This window comes from Diaphorina citri, unplaced genomic scaffold (genome assembly GCF_000475195.1).
Source record: "Diaphorina citri unplaced genomic scaffold, Diaci psyllid genome assembly version 1.1 scaffold1410, whole genome shotgun sequence".
Lineage (NCBI taxonomy): Eukaryota > Metazoa > Arthropoda > Insecta > Hemiptera > Psyllidae > Diaphorina > Diaphorina citri.
In genome coordinates, this window is record NW_007378836.1 from 4,970 (window position 1) to 24,008 (window position 19,039).

The 19,039-nt window shown below is 39.0% G+C and overlaps 3 protein-coding genes and 2 long non-coding RNA genes across 5 annotated transcripts in view; 2 read left to right on the top strand and 3 right to left on the bottom strand.

Annotated features, from left to right (window-relative positions):
* The window catches only part of LOC103515754 (protein spinster-like), a gene marked incomplete at its 5' end in the record, with an annotated part of 7,667 nt that extends 4,677 nt beyond the window's left edge, over positions 1-2,990 (top strand). The window contains 4 exons of the mRNA XM_008480696.2: positions 419-562; positions 893-1,045; positions 1,499-1,835; positions 2,727-2,990. Of these exons, the coding sequence (XP_008478918.1) occupies positions 419-562; positions 893-1,045; positions 1,499-1,835; positions 2,727-2,761 (669 nt within the window). The remainder of the gene's footprint in view (positions 1-418; positions 563-892; positions 1,046-1,498; positions 1,836-2,726) is intronic.
* A 3,375-nt stretch (positions 2,991-6,365) lies between these two features.
* On the bottom strand, positions 6,366-7,556 carry LOC113470135. The gene is made up of 2 exons (XR_003393305.1): positions 7,467-7,556; positions 6,366-6,924 (listed from the first exon to the last, which is right to left on the bottom strand). It is a non-coding gene; the product is annotated as an uncharacterized LOC113470135 (long non-coding RNA).
* Positions 7,557-7,600: 44 nt separating this feature from the next.
* The window catches only part of LOC103515755 (D-aspartate oxidase), a 30,661-nt gene continuing 19,222 nt past the window's right edge, over positions 7,601-19,039 (bottom strand). Inside the window, exons 2-4 of the mRNA XM_026828354.1 lie at positions 9,257-9,402; positions 8,697-8,853; positions 7,601-7,936 (exon numbers count right to left, since the gene is read on the bottom strand). Of these exons, the coding sequence (XP_026684155.1) occupies positions 7,622-7,936; positions 8,697-8,853; positions 9,257-9,264 (480 nt within the window). The 5' untranslated portion in view covers positions 9,265-9,402 and the 3' untranslated portion in view covers positions 7,601-7,621. The remainder of the gene's footprint in view (positions 7,937-8,696; positions 8,854-9,256; positions 9,403-19,039) is intronic.
* LOC113470130 (puromycin-sensitive aminopeptidase-like) lies at positions 11,941-16,093 on the bottom strand. The gene is made up of 7 exons (XM_026828343.1): positions 16,031-16,093; positions 15,150-15,297; positions 14,611-14,831; positions 13,695-13,778; positions 12,997-13,102; positions 12,779-12,910; positions 11,941-12,044 (listed from the first exon to the last, which is right to left on the bottom strand). Exons 1-7 carry the CDS (start codon positions 16,091-16,093, stop codon positions 11,941-11,943), a joined length of 858 nt encoding a protein of 285 aa, XP_026684144.1.
* On the top strand, positions 18,026-18,466 carry LOC113470136. The gene is made up of 2 exons (XR_003393307.1): positions 18,026-18,116; positions 18,238-18,466. It is a non-coding gene; the product is annotated as an uncharacterized LOC113470136 (long non-coding RNA).

Genomic DNA, 19,039 nt, shown 5'->3' on the forward strand with positions numbered 1-19,039 from the left:
CCCTCTGTCAAACCTCTAAAAAAAAAAAAAAAAAAAAAAAACGTAATTTGTTCAGTGATAAAATGAAGGAGCGCGATAGCTCAATAATAATAATAATAATAATAGTGCTTATTTATACTGCTCGCATAGGACTGAAAAGTCCCTTTACTCCAGCAGTAGGCTACTACTATTATTGTGGTCAAATTCTCAAATTTTATTGAGGATAAAATTCCATACCTCGGCTGGGATTGAACCCACGCCCTCCTGTTTACCAGGCGAGCGCCTTGACCACTACACCACCGAGGCAGGTCTATTGTGTAGGGGTCTATTGTGTATAAGATCAGGGTTGATTTCGGCTTCCTCCAAATCCTTTTTTTTTAATTCTCCAAAATTTGAATACTAAATAAAATTTAGTTATTATATTTTATTCTCTTCGTAGATATTCCTGAATCTGAATTGGTCTATAGTAGCCGACATGACGCTATATGTTGTATTACCTCTGCGGAGATCAACAGCAGAGGCATTCCAGATTCTCATCTCACATGCATTTGGAGATGCTGGCAGTCCGTATCTGATAGGATTGGTAAGTAGATAAGTAAATCATTCCTGAATCTGAACTGGTCTATAGTAGCCGACATGACGCTATATGTTGTATTACCTCTGCGAAGATCAACAGCAGAGGCATTCCAGATTCTCATCTCACATGCATTTGGAGATGCTGGCAGTCCGTATCTGATAGGATTGGTAAGTAGATAAGTAAATTATTCCTGAATCTGAACTGGTCTATAGTAGCCGACATGACGCTATATGTTGTATTACCTCTGCGGAGATCAACAGCAGAGGCATTCCAGATTCTCATCTCACATGCATTTGGAGATGCTGGCAGTCCGTATCTGATAGGATTGGTAAGTAGATAAGTAAATTATTCCTGAATCTGAACTGGTCTATAGTAGCCGACATGACGCTATATGTTGTATTACCTCTGCGGAGATCAACAGCAGAGGCATTCCAGATTCTCATCTCACATGCATTTGGAGATGCTGGCAGTCCGTATCTGATAGGATTGGTAAGTAGATAAGTAAATTGTTCCTGAATCTGAACTGATCTATAGTAGCCGCCATGACGGTATACAGGGTGCGCCAGAAAAACACCGACAACGGCTCAGGGTAGGTAGACCTCATCATTTCCAACAAGGTTTTTTTCAAATTTTTTTTTTTTTCAATTCAATTATTTATTTATTGAACATAATAATAGATATACAAAGGTGTTTTTCCCAAGTCAATATTGTTGGGTCATTTTCCTAACTTCGGCTTCGTTTCCGAGAAATGTCCAAAAAACCACCTTTTAAAGAAATGATGACCTTTATGTCAGTTTTTAGGTCATAACTTTTTCATTTTAATCGATAAACTGTTTTTGTTAAAACCACGAGCCAGAGCACAAAATTTTGATCCTTTTTTTTTAGTTCTAAAAAGTCGTGTTATTAATGTTTCTGTGTTTTTCTCTTCCCCCCCCCCTCCAGCTCTCGGAAATGTTCCGCCATTCACTGCAACTCGGAGCCTCCACCCTGGTGGCAAACGCCATGCTCCCCTCCTCCCTTGCTCCCTCCCTCCCCTTCTCCTCCTCCAATAGCACATCTCTTCCTCTCGTCTCCTCCCTCGACGAAACGGCGCACAGAAGCGACGAATTTCTGGCGCACAAAAGCGACGAATTTCTGGCGCACAAAAGCGACGAATTTCTCGCCCTCCAATACGCCCTGTTTATAACGAGTTTCATCGAAGTTCTGGGCGGCATATTCTTCCTTCTCGGCTCGTTGTATATTGTACAAGACAGAGCGCGGGCCAACCGAGAGATAGCAGGTGAGTTAAGCAACCACGAGCTGCTGAAACATTGGATTGAGGCTCTAAGGTCTAAGGGACCTCAAAACGTGTTTTTTCATTAAAAACTGACCATCGAAAATTTGACCCGATTACATTACTTTCCTTCCTATATGATAAGGAAAGTAAAAGGAGGATTACTAGATAGAGGGAACTGTAACAGCTAAGGTCTTATCGTCTCGAATTCGAAGAGAGGACAGGATAGGGAGAAAGGCAGCCGTTCCAAGAACAAACCTTATCTGTAATGGATGAAGATCGCCCCTGAGCGAGAATCGAACCCGCGACCTAGCGCTTACAAGTCAGACGCTTTACTCATTCGATTCACGCCCGGGGCGAACTTTATCCTGAACGGATAATATTCGTTCTCGGAACGGCTGGCTTTCTCCTATCCTGTCTTCCTTCTCTCTTCGCTTTCGGGACGATAAGACCTTAGCAGAGTGACACAATGTAGATGTGTTTATAACGAGTTTCATTGAAGGTTTGATAGGGGGAACTGTAACTGCTAAGGTCTTATCGTCCCGAAATAGAAGAGAGAAGGAAGACAGGATAGGAGAAAGCCAGCCGTTCCGAGAACGAACCCTATCTGTTTAAGATAAAGTTCGCCCCAGGTGGGAATCGAACCCTCTAACTAGCGCTTACAAGACAGGCGTGCTACCTTCTGAAGGTAGCACTCTGATTTTATCCTGAATGGATAAGGTTCGTTCTCAGAACGGCTGGCTTTCTTCTATCCTGTCTTCCTTCTCTCTTCGATTTCGGGACGATAAGACCTTACAGTTATAGTTCCCTCTGTCAAACCTCTTAAAAAAAAAAAAAAATCTTCTGGATATATTTCATCGTCAATTTAACTGAATTCCCGTTTTCTCTTCTTCACAGGCGAAGACAATCCTGCGTCCAATGAGGATCGGTAGTACATGGCCTTCTAGTCTAGCTGAATCCCTACATCACCACAGGAGCCTTACTATTATATCCTTGGAACTAATCAAGCCAGGGACGTGACGTCACGTGATGTGAGATTCAGGCTAGAAACTCACGTTACAAATTCAGTTCGCCTGAAACAATCTTCTGCCGGGAATCAAACCCGGGACCTTGCAGAATTAGCTTTTAAATTACGTCTGAAAGGCGTTTTTGTGTACTGTACAGATATCCTTGGAACTAATCAAGCCAGGGACGTGACGTCACGTGACGTGAGATTCAGGCTAGAAACTCACGTTACAAATTCAGTTCACCTGAAACAATCTTCTGCCAGGAATTGAACCCGGGACCTTGCAGAATTAGCTTTTAAATTACGTCTGAAAGGCGTTTTTGTGTACTGTACATATTGGAAGTTTTGTATGTAAGAGTTATTTTTATTTTATTTTTTTTTTTTTTAGTTGGTAATGTATGTAGGTATTTGAAGAATGATGTGTGTTAAGTTTTTTTTTTCCAAGGCAAAATGTGCCTGTTTTTATTTTAAAAGGAAGAGTTTGTTTAAGAGATTTTATCCGTCCTGTCACAACCCCCCCTATTCTGAGTCCCTACATTTGGTCTGGTCGCCCTAATTTGATTTCAATTCAGTTTATTTGTCCATATATTTGTGTAATTTTTGGTCCCGTTATTTGAGGCATCTAGAGTAGGTACCTGAACTCCCCATCCGTGGCACAAGCTCTGCTTATACGGGTGGGTATACCATTTATATGAAAAATGTATGTTCTGAGTTTTTTCTTTTGTCAATCAATATATAAATGGAAAACTTGTTAAAAAAAAAAAAAAATGGATTCAAGTATCTGGATTTGATAATTCGATTCACCGAATACGGATTTTCAAAATACATTTTTCCCCCCAAAGTAAATCTGGATTACAAAACTTATTACCTTTATAATATAAAGGTAATAAGTTTTGTATTATGATGATACAATGGATCATATTATGATACAATGGATACACGTTCCATTGTATCATATAAAGGTAATAAGTTTTGTAGTTACCTATTTCATAACTTTATAACCTAGGATGTCTAATATAAACACATTTAATAATAAATCTGGATTCCTTAGATTCATTAGATTCAGAAAAAAACTCATTTTGGGGGGGTATGTGACAAACATTTTACTATTAAATGTTAAACTAAAGACTGTCCCTTATTAGGTTACTTGTTAGTGAAATTCCTCCTCTCATGTATAATATGGAGAGGTCTAGAGATATTTATTATGCTAATATGTATATTGAAAATTATATATTATTTAAGTATTGTATATAGAAATATTTATATATTTGACAGGCATAGTATAAATTCAGGCATGTATTTGATGTGTTAAAGAATAAGCCATAAGCCCAGAGAGTGATGAAACCTAGGATTTTCTTGGCAAAACCTAGGATATCCCGGGAAAACCTAAGATTTCCCTGTAAAAGCTAAAATATCCCGGTTTTGCCAGGAAATCCTAGGATTTTCCGGTAAAACACAAGATATCCCTGTACTATTACCTAAAAATGTTATCAAAGGGAGACATACTCTCCCTCAGTAGTACGTACGTGTTGACGGTCGTTAATTCAGATAACCTAAGTGATCCGTCGGGTTTTAATTTCGCCATGTCTCCACAGTTAAGAGACACACTGTAATTCTATTCATGTTTAAATTTTCATTTCGGATTTCCCGGTAAAAACTTGGGATTTTCCCGGTAAAAACGAGGATTTCCCGGCAAAACCTAGAATATCCCTGTAAAACCTAGGATACCGGGAAATATTATAGAAGGGAGACATATTTTCCCTCAGTAGTACGTGTTGACGGTCGTTAATTCAGTTGCCCGCCATGCTCAATGTTGCTTCACCTAAGTGTCCTAAGTGATCCGTCGGGTTTTAATTTCGCCATGTCTCCACAGTTAAGAGACACACTGTAATTCTATTCATGTTTAAATTTTCATTTCGTTTTGTTTATTTTTTAGATTTCCTTTTCATTTTATTTTAATTTTTTGGTTTGAGATGAAAATAGTTAGTGTTTTATATTTATTTTAAAATTGTATGTATTTGAAAGAGAAAGTACCTCACGTATAGTCGTACAACTTGGGTCGTGAGATGGAGTTTTTTTTTATCCCAAACAGATAAGGTTCGTTCTCGGACCGGCTGGCTTCCTCCTATCCTGTCTTCCTTCTCGCTTTCGGGCTGATAAGACCTTAGCAGTTACAGTTCCCTCTGTCAAAACTCTATTTCGTGGCTTAATAAGTTGTATGACTTACTTAACGTTATTGTAAATTTATTGTATGAATAGAGAAATATTTTAAACTTAATGTTAACACAAAGAAAGAAATATATTGATCAAAAGTTGATATTGGAATCTATTTTTTGTTAAACTTGTGTTGTTTATTGTTGTTATTAAAGCTCGAAAGAGTTGACACGTTCCTTGGGCATCGAACCCGGTACCTTCTCCCTGGCAAGCAAGGGCGTACTACTGGGCTAATCGTGTCGTTTATAGTTCGTATTTGAGAGAAGTGGTAGGGTCCAAGGCTGGGATTTTATTTTTAGTGTATGATATTAATTCTTTATTAGGATTTCTTTACAATGTAACACAAAAAAAGGAAAATAAAATAACAATACAAAATAATAACTAAAAAGAAAAATTAATATTGAGAAAATTCTAACACCGAGACGGGATTAATGCCTAAGGCATTCTATTCCATCCAAGATTGGGAGTTTATAGTTTGGATTAAAGAGAAGAGGTTTGGTCCAAGGCTAGGAGTTTATAGTTTGGATTTCAAAGAAGAGGTTGGATCCAAGGCTTGTTTGACTAGCTGTACAGCATATCTATGATGAAACCTAGGATTTCCCTGTAAAATTTAGGATATTCCGGTAAAACCCAAGATTTCCGGGTAAAAAAAAAAAAAATAGGATTTCCCGGTAAAATCTAGGATATCCCGGTAAAAACTTGGGATTTTCAGGTAAAAACAAGGATTTCCCGGCAAATCCCTGTAAAACCTAGGATACCGGGAAATAGTATAGAAGAGAGACATATTTTCCCTCAGTAGTACGTGTTGACGGTCGTTAATTCAGTTGCCCGCCATGCTCAATGTTGCTTCACCTAAGTGATCCGTCGGGTTTTAATTTCGCCATGTCTCCACAGTTAAGAGACACACTCTAATTCTATTCATGTTTAAATTTTCATTTCGTTTTGTTTATTTTTTAGATTTTATTTTCATTTTACTTTGATTTTTTTGGTTTGAGATGAAAATAGTTAGTGTTTTATATTTATTTTCAAATTGTATGTATTTGAAAGAGAAAGTACCTCACGTATAGTCGTACAACTTGGGTCGTGAGATGGAGTTTTTTTTATCCCAAACAGATAAGGTTCGTTCTCGGACCGGCTGGCTTCCTCCTATCCTGTCTTCCTTCTCGCTTTCGGGACGATAAGACCTTAGCAGTTACAGTTCCCTCTGTCAAAACGCTATTTCGTGGCTTAAGTTGTATGACTTACTTAACGTTATTGTAAATTTATTGTATGAATAGAGAAATATTTTGAACTTAATGTTAACACAAAGAAAGAAATATATTGATCAAAAGTTGATATTGGAATCTATTTTTGTTAAACTTGTGTTGTTTATTGTTGTTATTAAAGCTCGAAAGAGTTGACACGTTCCTTGGGCATCGAACCCGGTACCTTCTCCTTGGCAAGCAAGGGCGTACTACTGGGCTAATCGTTTCGTTTATAGTTCGTATTTGAGAGATTAGAAGTGGTAGGGTCCAAGGCTGGGATTTTATTTTTAGTGTATAATATTAATTCTTTATTAGGATTTCTTTACAATGTAACACAAAAAAAAAGGAAAATAAAATAACAATACAAAATAATAACTAAAAAGAAAAATTAATATTGAGAAAATTCTAACACAGAGACGGGATTAATGCCTAAGGCATTCTATTCCATCCAAGATTGGGAGTTTATAGTTTGGATTTAAGAGAAGAAGTTTGGTCCAAGGCTAGGAGTTTATAGTTTGGATTTCAAAGAAGAGGTTGGATCCAAGGCTTGTTTGACTAGCTGTACAGCATATCTAGAAGTGCCCGGAGCAGTGGTAACGCCATAACCCCCATGTCCATAATTATGAATCACCTGAAAGTAACGAGAACTTGAATCAATCTTGAACATCACACGACTTTGTATTACATTGTCGGAAAAAGTATTTGAAGAAATTCCCGACCACCTATGGCTCGGTACTTGGAATCAAATCTCAAATATTATTATAAGCACACCTTTGCCACAAATTTTGTGGATATCACAGCATTACTAAGTGCCTCCTTTGCAATCAATTTCCATATTTCAATAATCTTTTTACACTGGTAATGCTGCGGAAAACTTAATTGAAGAAATTCCAAGTCCCGAACCACCTATGGCTCGCAACTTGGAATCAAAACTCAGACCTTTTTACTTTTTCACAATTTTTGTGGGTACCACAGCATTACTAAGTGCCTCCTTTACTATTAATTCTCATTTGTCATCAATCTTTCTACACTCATAATGCCGCCACTGGTTTCTACTCCATTGTCCTCCCGAAGGTGAATGTTATAAATAAACACCAACAAAGTGTTGAAAAAAAATACAAAAAAACGTGTAATTTTTTAAAAGAAATATTCAATCACCAAAAAGAAACTCACCTTCAATCGTCCTATCTGTTCGATTTCAACTCGCACGAGGGAGCGATGAGGTCTCAGTCCGCACCATTCATACAGGACAGGTGCTTCGTCCTCACAAAGCTGATTGTTATAAATAAACATTAACAATGGTTTAAAAGAAAGTCATGTCTTTTTTTTTAGAGAAAATAACTGATCACAGGGAAGAAAAAGTAAAAACTCGCCTTCAATCGTCCTATCTGTTCGATTTCAACTCGCACGAGGGAGCGATGAGGTCTCAGTCCGCACCATTCATACAGGACAGGTGCTTCCTCTAACCTGGGCAGGAGAGAGTAGCATCGCTCCAATATGGAAGCTGTGTCGTGACGGCTAATATCTCGGGAGTAACTATCATAGTGACGACAGCCCCCTAGAGTGACGGCACCGTTGGAGTGAGGAATAACGTAGACGTCGTAGTCTAGATAGTAGAAGTGTGATAGCCAGGGAGCCCATACCTGTAATGGTGAACAAACTAGTAGACAGACCATTTAAGAGGTTTGACAGAGGGAACTGTAACAGCTATGGTCTTATCGTCTCGAAATCGAAGAGAGAAGGAAGACAGGATAGGAGAAAGCCGGCCGTTCCGAGAACGAATATTATCCCATCAGGATAAAATCCGCCCCGGCTAATGAGTAGACTATACGTCACGTTATTCATCTTGCACGCAACAAAACATGCTATATCTATCATACTCTGTAGCAAATATTTTGCACGTTTACTGCTCCTTACATTATCTATCATGCTAACACGCTCTAACCACGTAACTCTACGCAAATCTCATCGTATGACATGTGAAATATCATCCCGTTTCAACTCCGAAGCCTGTTTCCTACACTGTAGGTCACGCTTCAATCACAGTAAGGTCAAAATATTGTTAACATTTGACTTTACTTTACTTAAAGGTCTGCAAAACTAATTTTAACTCAATGAAAAATAGTCGAGTTAACGTTAAAACTGCCAGCCTAGGTCGCGGGTTTGATTCCTGCCCGGGGCAAACTTCATCTTGAACGGATAAAGTTTGTTCTCAGAACGTCTGGCGTTCTCCTATCCTGTCTTCCTTCTCTCTTCGCTTTCGGGACGATAAGACCTTAGCAGTTACTCGTATAGTTCCCTCTCTCAAACCTCTTTAAAAAAATAGTTTTAGAGGATCTACTCCCATAACTTTTCTGATTAATAATAATAATAATAATAATAATAATAATAATAATAACTGACCTTGATGACTTGTCCTCGTATAGGAGTTAACTTCCGATCTCGACAGAGAGCCTGAGCGCCCAGCCCTGCACAGTTAAACACGAAGTCAAATTCCGATTCCAACCCTGAAAACGAAGAGACGGTTCCGCGCCTGAACTTGCCGCCTTGTTTTGACACCCTGTGGGGAAAACCAACCTCAGTAGTGCAGTTGGACTCTGGATCTGGAGGTTGGTGGTTCGAGTCCAAGTCAAGTCATAAAATTTATCTAGGTGTAGTGATCGGAACGATATTTGTGATGGAAGGAACTGTAACTGCTAAGGTCTTGGCGTCCCGAAAGCGAAGAGAAAAGGAAGACAGGATAGGAGAAAGCCAGCCGTTCCGAGAACGAAAATTATCCGTTTAGGACAAAGTCCGGCCCGGGGTGGGACTCGAACCCGCGACCTAGCGCTTACAAAGCTATTTGAACCTTCAAGATGGTACTCAATCCTATGCAACAGGATATTTCCATTTTTTTACTTAGTTATTTTATTTTTATTTATTATTATTGTTTATTCAATATTTATTTAAGTATTTAAGTTTACCTTTTCATAGCCCAGGGTAGGAAGTCAGAGTTCTCAATGACCAGGGTCTCCGAGTAAGAGCCATACTTGTAGGTTTTATTTCCTACCACTAGTTCGTCAGGCTGAGCGTCCCTGTATACAGGAACTAGATTCTCTATGGATGCATTCTGAAATGAAATTTGAGATATAACTATCTAAGTAAGTGCTTCATACACAAAAGTGCTTCATACACAAAAGTTCTTCATACACAAAAGTTCTTCATACACAAAAGTTCTTCATACACAAAAGTTCTTCATACAAAGCTCACGACCTACCATTTACTAGGCAGACGTACTACTATCTATGCTACATAGACTGGTTTTTATTCAATTATACAGGACTTGGATTGAAGATTCATATCATTTCTATTACAATCTTCTATCAGACTCACAGTCTGGAGTGCATTTGATTTCTGGATACAATCTGTCAAACATCTCTGCTGATCTGACCAAAGTGAGTACCTAGGTATTCTCTCTCTCTCTCTCTCTCCCTTCTTTATCTCCCTACCTCCACTAAGAGTTAACACAATGTGAAGGGGTTTCTTTGATTTACACAGGCCAGGTACTGGAAACTCTCTGTGGTAAGGTCAGGCATAAAAGTAAGCACTTACCTACTTTTGTAGATTCGGAGAAGCGTAACCCATCCTCAAGGTCTGTTTGCACCTACACCTAATTAGACGAGGCTTAAGCCTTGGAGTGGGCTTTGGGTTTGGGTTTTTGTGTATGAAGCACTTTTGTGTATGAGATAGGTATGTATATCTCAAATTTCATTTCAGAATGCATCCATACAGAATCTGGTTCCTGTATACAGGGACGCTCAGCCTGACGAACTAGTGGTAGGAAATAAAACCTACAAGTATGGCTCTTACTCGGAGACTGTAACCCATCCTTAAGGTCTGTTTGCACCTGCACCTAAGCCTCGGAGTGAGCTTTTTGTGTATAAAGCACTTTTGTGTATGAGATAGGTATGTATATCTCAAATTTCATTTCAGAATGCATCCCTAGAGAATCTGGTTCCTGTATACAGGGACGCTCAGCCTGACGAACTAGTGGTAGGAAATAAAACCTACAAGTATGGCTCTTACTCGGAGACAAGTTGAACTCTTTGGATTAAGCAATCTGATTTAAAAAAAAAAGGTTGCTTAATAGTCTTAATACGAGGGTTAAACTTAAACGGAGTTTAGTTTAAACCCACTCTGTTGATCTGGCCATTAATATAAATGGATTTTAGATCACGTGTATTCAGATTAAATCAAATCACAGGCAAGCAGGTGTACAAATTCAAATAACATTTTTATGGCCCGGTCCAGAATCAGTTTAAACTCAGTTTGAGCTTAACTCTCGTACGAAGCAATCTGATTTGATAAAATTTTGAAATCAACCAATCAGATTGATTACCTAATTAGTATGTTGAAATATTGTTATCAAATCAGCCATTTTGATAACAATTTTTGCAGAAGAGTTGCCAAGTTATTATTATTATTTTTTTTTTTTTTTCAAACATCGACCCAGTTAAATTCTGATGAAGGACCCAGCCACACGTTTAATTTTAGGATCATTTTATTAGATAGTAAAATTTGTTGAAATCAAAGCAGTAACAGTGATAGTTTGTAGTTTTCCCCAACTTGTATTCCCGTGTGCTTCCTGCTTTAGAAAAGATCTAGAAAAAATTGTTACCAAATCAGCCATTTTGGTAACAATTTTTTATATCCTAGCTTACGAAATTTAGATCGAAAATTGTTACCAAAGCAGCCATTTTGGTAACAATTTTCTAAATTTTTACCCCTAACCCTACTTTTCAGAATTTCTGAGCAAATAGATATTACCAATTTTTGTATCCTACCTACCTATCTCTCAAAATTCTGAAAGAAAATTGTTACCAAATAGCCCCCAGGAAAAACAAGGTTTGTGTTGGAAATTTTCAGAGGAAAGCTGAATTTTTGCAGGCTGATAGAACACGGGGCTATTTTTCCTGGGCTAAAAGCCATTTTGATAGTAATTTTCTGTCGCTATCTTGAATTCCAAAGCAAACCCCCAACTTGTATTCCCGTGTGCTTCCTGCTTTACAAAAGATCTAGAAAAAATTGTTACCAAATCAGCCATTTTGGTAACAATTTTTTATATCCTAGCTTACAAAAGATTTAGAAAAAATTGTTACCAAATCAGCCATTTTGGTAACATTTTTTTTTTATATTCTAGCTTACGAAATTTAGACCGAAAATTGTTACCAAGTCGGCCATTTTGGTCACAATTTTCTAAATTTTTACCCCTAACCTTGCTTTTCAAAATTTCTGAGCAAATAGATATTACCAATTTTTGTATCCTACCTACCTACCTATCTCTCAAAATTCTGAAAGAAAATTGTTACCAAATAGCCCAGGAAAAACAAGGTTTGTGTTGGAAATTTTCAGAGGAAAGCTGAATTTTTCTTAAGAAAACGGGTATAGAGGGAAATAAGATTATAAATAACACGTCGTATTATGTGACTTTTTTTTGATTCAGCCAAGGAGATAATTATAATGAATTTTCAATTTCAACATCCCGACTACCAAAGCATATTCCATTGTCATTACCCAGAGAAACCCATATATTAAAACTTCTCCCTTCAAATGAAAAAATAAAGTCTTTAATTCTTGGCATTTTTTCATAGAAAAAGCAAAACTTCTCTCAGAGGCTCTCTTTCAGATAACCACCATTGAAAACACATAGGTGGCCTGTGGCAGCAAGAGTGGACTCTAAAGCGGAATCTCTACGGTTCAGCCATGTTGAATCTAAAAAAAGTCACATCATAAAATACGGCTTAAATGGAGCAGTTGCAAATGGGTAAAAATTAAAAATAAATGGTCGATTCCTATGTAAATTGTTGGGAAAAATCGAAATCTGACGTCAAAACTCCGAATAAATAACTGTAAAACGTCGAAAATTCAATTTTTATTTTCCGTTCTAATGAAAGAGTTCAAAGATGTGTGACGTCAGACTTTACGCAGTTGTTTTTTTTCCGTCCGTTAGGTAGCGCCACTATGCAAGCGCGCTAGCGGAGCAGCAGAAAGAACTGCGCAGAAACGTATGCGCACAAACACATTAATGCGTTGCCCGCGAAGGAGCTTTGCTCGGGACATTTGATGTGACGTCATCGCCTACGGGAGCGTATGCCGTGACGTCAAAGTTCACGATTTACCGGTATACTGCTGGAGTAAAGGGACTTATCAGTCCTATGCGAGCAGTATAAATAAGCACTATTATTATTATATAGGTAGGTAATACTACATAGGAGGGTAGGTACCTACCTATCTACCTACTCATACCTACCTATGTAGGTACCTATCTACCTACCTTTGTAGGTACCTACAAAGGCAGGTAGGTACCTACATAGGTAGGTAGATAGGTACCTACATACAAAGGCAGGTAGGTACCTACCTATGTAGGTACCTACATAGGTAGGTAGTGTTTACATAAAGTGGAACTTTGAGCAGGGATGTTTGGTATGTGGAGATCATAGCCTTACCGGTTGACCCGTCCGCGGAGAACTTGGTCTGCGAGAGAGTGAGCGTTCGACTTCCGTCCTCATTCTGAACGCTGGCGTCCACAGAGATGACCGGAAACCCCATTTGTTGTGTCCACGTAGACATCACACGGCCTATAGGTTTACTAGAGGCTTCCTCTAGAGCGGCCCACAGATCCTCTGTGATCCCATCTGTTGTGTCCACGTAGACATCACACGGCCTATGGGTTTACTAGAGGCTTCCTCTAGAGCGGCCCACAGATCCTCTGTGAAGGCATTGCTATACTGGTGCCGCGTTAGATATAGATGCATACCCTTGCGGAAATCCTGAAGAATTATGTTTAGTACAGTAAGTTATTGGTGATCCAAATATCTCAAAAAAAAAAAAAAAAAAATCCTCTGTGAAGGCATTGCTATACTGGTGACGCGTTAGATATAGATGCATACCCTTGCGGAAATCCTGAAGAATTATAGTACAGTAAATCATTAGGCCGGCCACTCACCATCAGGTATCAGGTAGACCTGATCAGGTGTATCTGTCAGGTCTACCTGATAGGGGCGGGTCTTTTGTATTTTTTTTTTGTAATTTTTATTTGACATTTTTTTTTAGTATTGTGTCTCTTCTCGCCCATCTGATGAGAGGCATACTACGGGATGGGCATGCTACGACACAGGCCACATGCGTCTAATGTAGCAGTTGTTTCATTGCTACGAAATAAAAACGGCGGTGGAACACTAAAAAAAGGCACGTACTTAAAAATTCATACAATGTTTTCGTAGATAGTAATATTTATTTATCAATTTAATTTCAAAATCGTAATCGTTCCAGTGTTAACAACCTTCGAAAAAACACTCACCGGTTTGGTCCAAGGCCAGGAGTTTATAGTTTGGATTTCAAAGAAGAGGTTGGATCCAAGGCTCGTGTGACTAGCTGTACAGCATATCTGGAAGTGCCCGGAGCAGTGGTAACACCATAACCCCCATGTCCATAATTATGAATCACCTGAAAGTAATGAGAACTTGAATCAATCTTGAACATCACACGACTTTGTATTACATTTGCGGAAAAAGTATTTGAAGAAATTCCCGACCACCTATGGCTCAGTACTTGGAATCAAATCTCAAATATTATTTGTTCTAAAGCACACCTTTGTCACAAATTTTGTGGATATCACAGCATTACTAAGTGCCTCCTTTGCAATCAATTTCCATATTTCAATAATCTTTTTACACTGGTAATGCAAAGGATTCCTCATACACAAAAGCCCACTCCGAGGTATAGTTGTGAAGGCAAACAGCCCTAAAGGATGGGTTAACCTTATACGAATCTACGAAAAATATCTCTAAGCCGAAAGTTTCTTCTTGCATGTCGGAATTTTGGTATATTTTGGTATAGAAAGGGGGAAAATACGATTTCAAAAACTGTTCACAAAGAAAAACCAAAAGCTTGTTAAATAAAGTCCAAAGAGTACAAAAAAGTTACACATTGCTTTCGGCTGACATTTGGTTTTGAAATTTTTACGAGTGGATGTCCTTCGCACTCAACCTTTGCTATTTCTTTTAGCAAGGGACACTTCAGGCTCGTATAGTCCCTGTTTAAAGTCCTCCAGCCAGATTAAGCTGGTCTACTCCCTGTTCAAAGTCTCCCAGCCAGATTGAGCTGGTATACTCCCTGTTCAAAGTTCCCTAGCCAGACTAAGCTGGTCTACTCCCTATTTAAAGTCTCCCAGCCAGATTAAGCTGGTATATTCCCTGGTCAAAGTTCCCTGGCCAGACTAAGCTGGTCTACTCTCTGTTTAAACTCCCCTAACCAAACTAAAAAAGAGACAAATAACAGGTTCATTTCCTTGGCTTACCTTGAGCAACTGCTGATACGTGGCCTCGCTACCCCCGGCAATGGCCGCTCTATACACAGGACTCCTCAGATCGGCCGGCAATATGGCCGTACCTTTCACATGAGCTTCGAATTTGGCCCGGGCTAAAGTCAACGTGTCTGGGTCTCCATATACACCTAGCCGGGAGATTATCAGAGACCTCAGCAGTGTGTTCAAATGATCTGGAAATCAAAAAGATATTTACTTAAACGTATATTTTCATTTCGTAGATCGTACACAAAACAAGCTGGGTCCGTCCCTCCGGGAATTTGATATATAGGTCGACCAGGTTTGGATAAGTCCTTCTATGGGCACAGACAGAGTGACAGACAGACGACACAGAACGGAAAATAAAATTTGAATTTTCGACCTTTTACAGCTATTTTTTTTTCGGAGTTTTGACCTCAGATTTGGATTTTTCCCAACTTTTTACATAGGAACCGTCCATTTATTGATAATTTTTACCCATTTGCAACTGCTCCATTTCCTAATTAACTTACTCTCATTAGCTTTCGGCTCCCAGCCCAGCGACTGTCCGGCGGGTTTCAATATTTGTACTCCAAACTGATAGAACAAGTGATGGTACTCCGTATTGGACAGGAGAAGGTCGACAGGAATTCTACGAAACTGGCGTAGCCCTCGTTCAGCCTGGAATAGAAAGAAACAATTAGGAATTTTAATTATGTTAAGCATTGGCAGGGGGACGTTAAACAGGCAGTAGACCATCTTAGTCTGGCTGGGGGACGTTAAACAGGCAGTAGACCATCTTAGTCTGGCTGGGGGACTTTAAACAGGGAGATTTTCCCTTGCAAAAGAAATAGCAAAGGTTGATTGCGAAGGGCATCCACTCGTAAAATTTGTAGCCAAAACCCAATGTCAGCCCAAAGCAATCAGACCTAGTTAAGACTGATTGAGAGGCTGACGAAAAACGCCGACCCCGTCTGTACACGGGATAAGGCGAGGAAAACGAAGAATCGTGTTAGGCATAAATGCTGGTCACAAATGTCGTTCCCCGCTTAAGTAATACACTACCCTAAATTTTATGAGTTGGACTTGAACCACCAACCTCCAGATTCAAAGTCTTCTCTTCGCCTTTTCCCGTGTACAGACGGGGTCGACCCTCTCCATCAGCCAGCCCTAGCTAAGGTGAAGGCCTCCGTGGCCTAGTCAGGGTATACTAGGTTTGCACGCGGAGGTTCTAGGTTTGATTCTCGGCGGGGTTGAAGTTTTTTCAGCTCTGTGCTTGGGGTGAATTCAGCCAGTCGTTTCGAGAACGACCTTTATACGTTCAGGATAAAATCCGCCCCGGGCGGGAACCGAACCCGCAACCCTCTTTCTACTCACCACAAGTGAGTCCACCACTCCATAGTGACCAGATTACCAAACCACTGGTGAGCCAACTCGTATACTTTGGTAACCTTTCAAATGGCTTCTTTTCAAGCATGATGAATCTGATGAAAAAAAAAAGTGAAAAATATTGGTAGGTTATTACTTTAAAATATATCTTTGAACTGTTCAAACTTCAAACAAGATACTTAAAATAATAAAAATAAAATTATTGTGGATTGAACATATTTACCTAGCCTTAATTTACATAACCTTGATGACACATTCTATTGCTTTCATTTTATTTTTATTCTTTGTTGAAATACTAACCTGCCTCGGTGGCGTAGTGGTCAAGACGCTCGCCTGGTAATCAGGAGGGCATGGGTTTGATCCCAGCCAAGGTATGGAATTTTATTCTCATTTATTTGAGAATTTGACCACATAATAATGGAGCTCTAAGGGTTAGGTGGTAGAGAATTTTCAGGTACCTATAGTGACAAAGTGTTCACACCAGATTTTTTCTGGTCTGTCTACTGGTTTGTTCCACACCATTACAGGTATGGGCTCCCTGGCTATCACACTTCTACTATCTAGACTACGACGTCTACATTATTCCTCACTCCAGCGGTGCCGTCACTCTAGGGGGCTGTCGTCACTATGATAGTTACTCCCGAGATATTAGCCGTCACGACACAGCTTCCATATTGGAGCGAGTCTATTATTATTATTATTATTATTACCTTTTAGGTATGAGTGGTACTGCTTTATGGAAGTGAAAAGTGGCTAATACCCAAGAAGATGGGAACTTCATAGCACTTGAGAATAAAATTGTTCGATTGAAAAGTCCTTTAAAGTTCAGAGCTAGCTAATGGTATTCTCTGAGACTGTCCAATCATTCATAAAACTCTCCTAAATAAATAATATTGAATAAAGCTTCTCAGATCTTTAGGAATAGGCCAAATTAGGGACAGATTTGATGATGGAATTGCTTTTACGGATACCATTCTTTGAAAGATTGGAGGTATGGTATGTCTGTGGGTACTTACAATCTATGGGGAAAGTTGACTTGGTTTTTGATAAAGACCTAGTTGGTAAAATGCAAGAGATATCCTCTGTTAAGTATCAGAGAGAAGGAGATTAGGATAGAACTCAAAGAAAAATCAAAAATTAAATACTTTCACCACACGTTTCTTATTACAAAAAACTGAAAAAACCGAAAATCCAAACAAAAAAAGCCGACATGCCGACATCATACGATACAACTTGATACAAGTCCGGTTAAAAACCGGTTAGAAAAGTGCAATCGACCAATGGGAATCGAGGAAAAATGCAAGTTGCATTTACGAACATTGGTTGTAAAAGTTGTACCCCATTTAAAAGTTGGGTTTCGGGAATTTTTGGCTTTACCATTTACCAATCATTAATAAAATAATCAGGATTAAATTTTAAAACATATTTTTTCTTTTTTTCTTACAGAAAATTATAATATTACAGATTTCTCTGAATTAATTTTCCCTTTTTGCAAAAAGATTTTTTTGCGATTGTCCTGCAAAAATGCAGTGTTGCCAAACTGCTGTCCTGCTATGAAAAACCTCCCTTATCACCAAAAAACCTCCCTGACCGCCGCGGTAAAATTTAAATTCTTTGTTACAGTTAATTTAAAAGTCAAAAGTCAAAAGGAGAGCAGAAAAGAGGTGAATGATACTAATGATAGCCATTTTACCCATTTTAATCAATCCCATTGGTGATAAGCTGATAAGAATTAAAAGGATTAGGTGTTTCAATGGATTTGAACGTGAGTTTCATTCATTTTCTTTTCTCCGAATGTCCTGTAGGTAATGTACCTCATTTAAATGAGAGTGTTCCCACTTCTCACTACGCTCGATACTATCCCCCCCCCAATCGACAAGTGGGAACAGGCCCTTAGATAACACTTCCTATGGAAACTAAGCTGAAAGTATTGAAAAAAAAAAATAAAAAAAAAAAAAATAAAAAATAGAAAGTAAAAAAAAGATGGGTCAACCAGGCTATAAGTAGTTGGTAATAGGTGAAACTCAAAAATCAACAGGTTAATTTTACTTATTGAAACTGAATATTTCACTCAATTAATCCCCCTTCTTCTGCTCAAGAATTGCCTTTTGGTGAGTATTCAGGGCCCTTTCTTTAATTCACTAGTATAGCTAATTGGATCAATGTAACTTGTAACATTGGAAATCAAGAACTTTAAGCTCTGTGTTAATTTAAGATCTCTCCCTTTCCAAGGAAACTCAGACACTGGCATTAGCCAAGTTGCTAGGATGTCTCGAGACAAACGCTTTGGTATCATTGGTGCTGGTGTTGTTGGGTTGAACACAGCGTTGGAACTTCAGTCTGTTTATCCTGGGTGTGATTTGACCATCATTGCATCCGACTTTACGGTGAACACAACAAGTCATGGTGCTGCGGGAATATTCCGACCTGGGATCAGTTTCTCCGGACCCAGTGATGAGATCACTCAGTAAGTGGACCAATGGCTGAAACTTTGGATTTAGGCTCTAGGGACCCTCAAAACGTGTTTTGGCACTAAAAACTGACCATCGAAATTTTGACCCGATTACATTACTTTCCTTCCTATAGGATAAGCAAAGTAAAAATGAATAGGCAATGAGAGGGGGGAAAAAAACTGCTGTCTTATCATCCCGAAACCGAACAGAGGAGGAAGATAGGATAGGAGAAAGCCAGCTGTTCTCAGAATGATTTTTTTAAAGAGGTTTGACAGAGGGAACTGTAACTGCTATGGTCTTATCGTCCCGAAATCGAAGGGAGAAGGAAGACAGCATAGGAGAAAGCCAGCCGTTCCGAGAACGAACATTATCCCATCAGGATAAAATCCGCCCGGGCGGGAATCGAACCCGCGGCCTAGCGCTTACAAGGCAGACGCATCTCAGAATGAACCTTATCTGTTAGGGATAAAGCCCAGGAATGAAACCTCCAAAGTAGCACTTGAAAGGCAGGTGTGTTACCCTCAAAGCTAACTGGGCTGGCTTGAAAATTTATGCAGGCATTTCGGTGTAAAAATAATGTC

Coding starts and splice junctions, on each gene's coding strand:
- LOC113470130 (XM_026828343.1), bottom strand. CDS start 16,093: ATGCTTGAAAAGAAGCCATTTGAAAGGTTACCAAAGTATACGAGTTGG. Junction 12,911..12,996: donor AGCCTCTAGTAAACCCATAG/GCCGTGTGATGT, acceptor GTAAACCTATAG/GCCGTGTGATGTCTACGTGG. Junction 12,045..12,778: donor CTCCGCGGACGGGTCAACCG/GTAAGGCTATGA, acceptor GACTTTTTTTAG/ATTCAACATGGCTGAACCGT.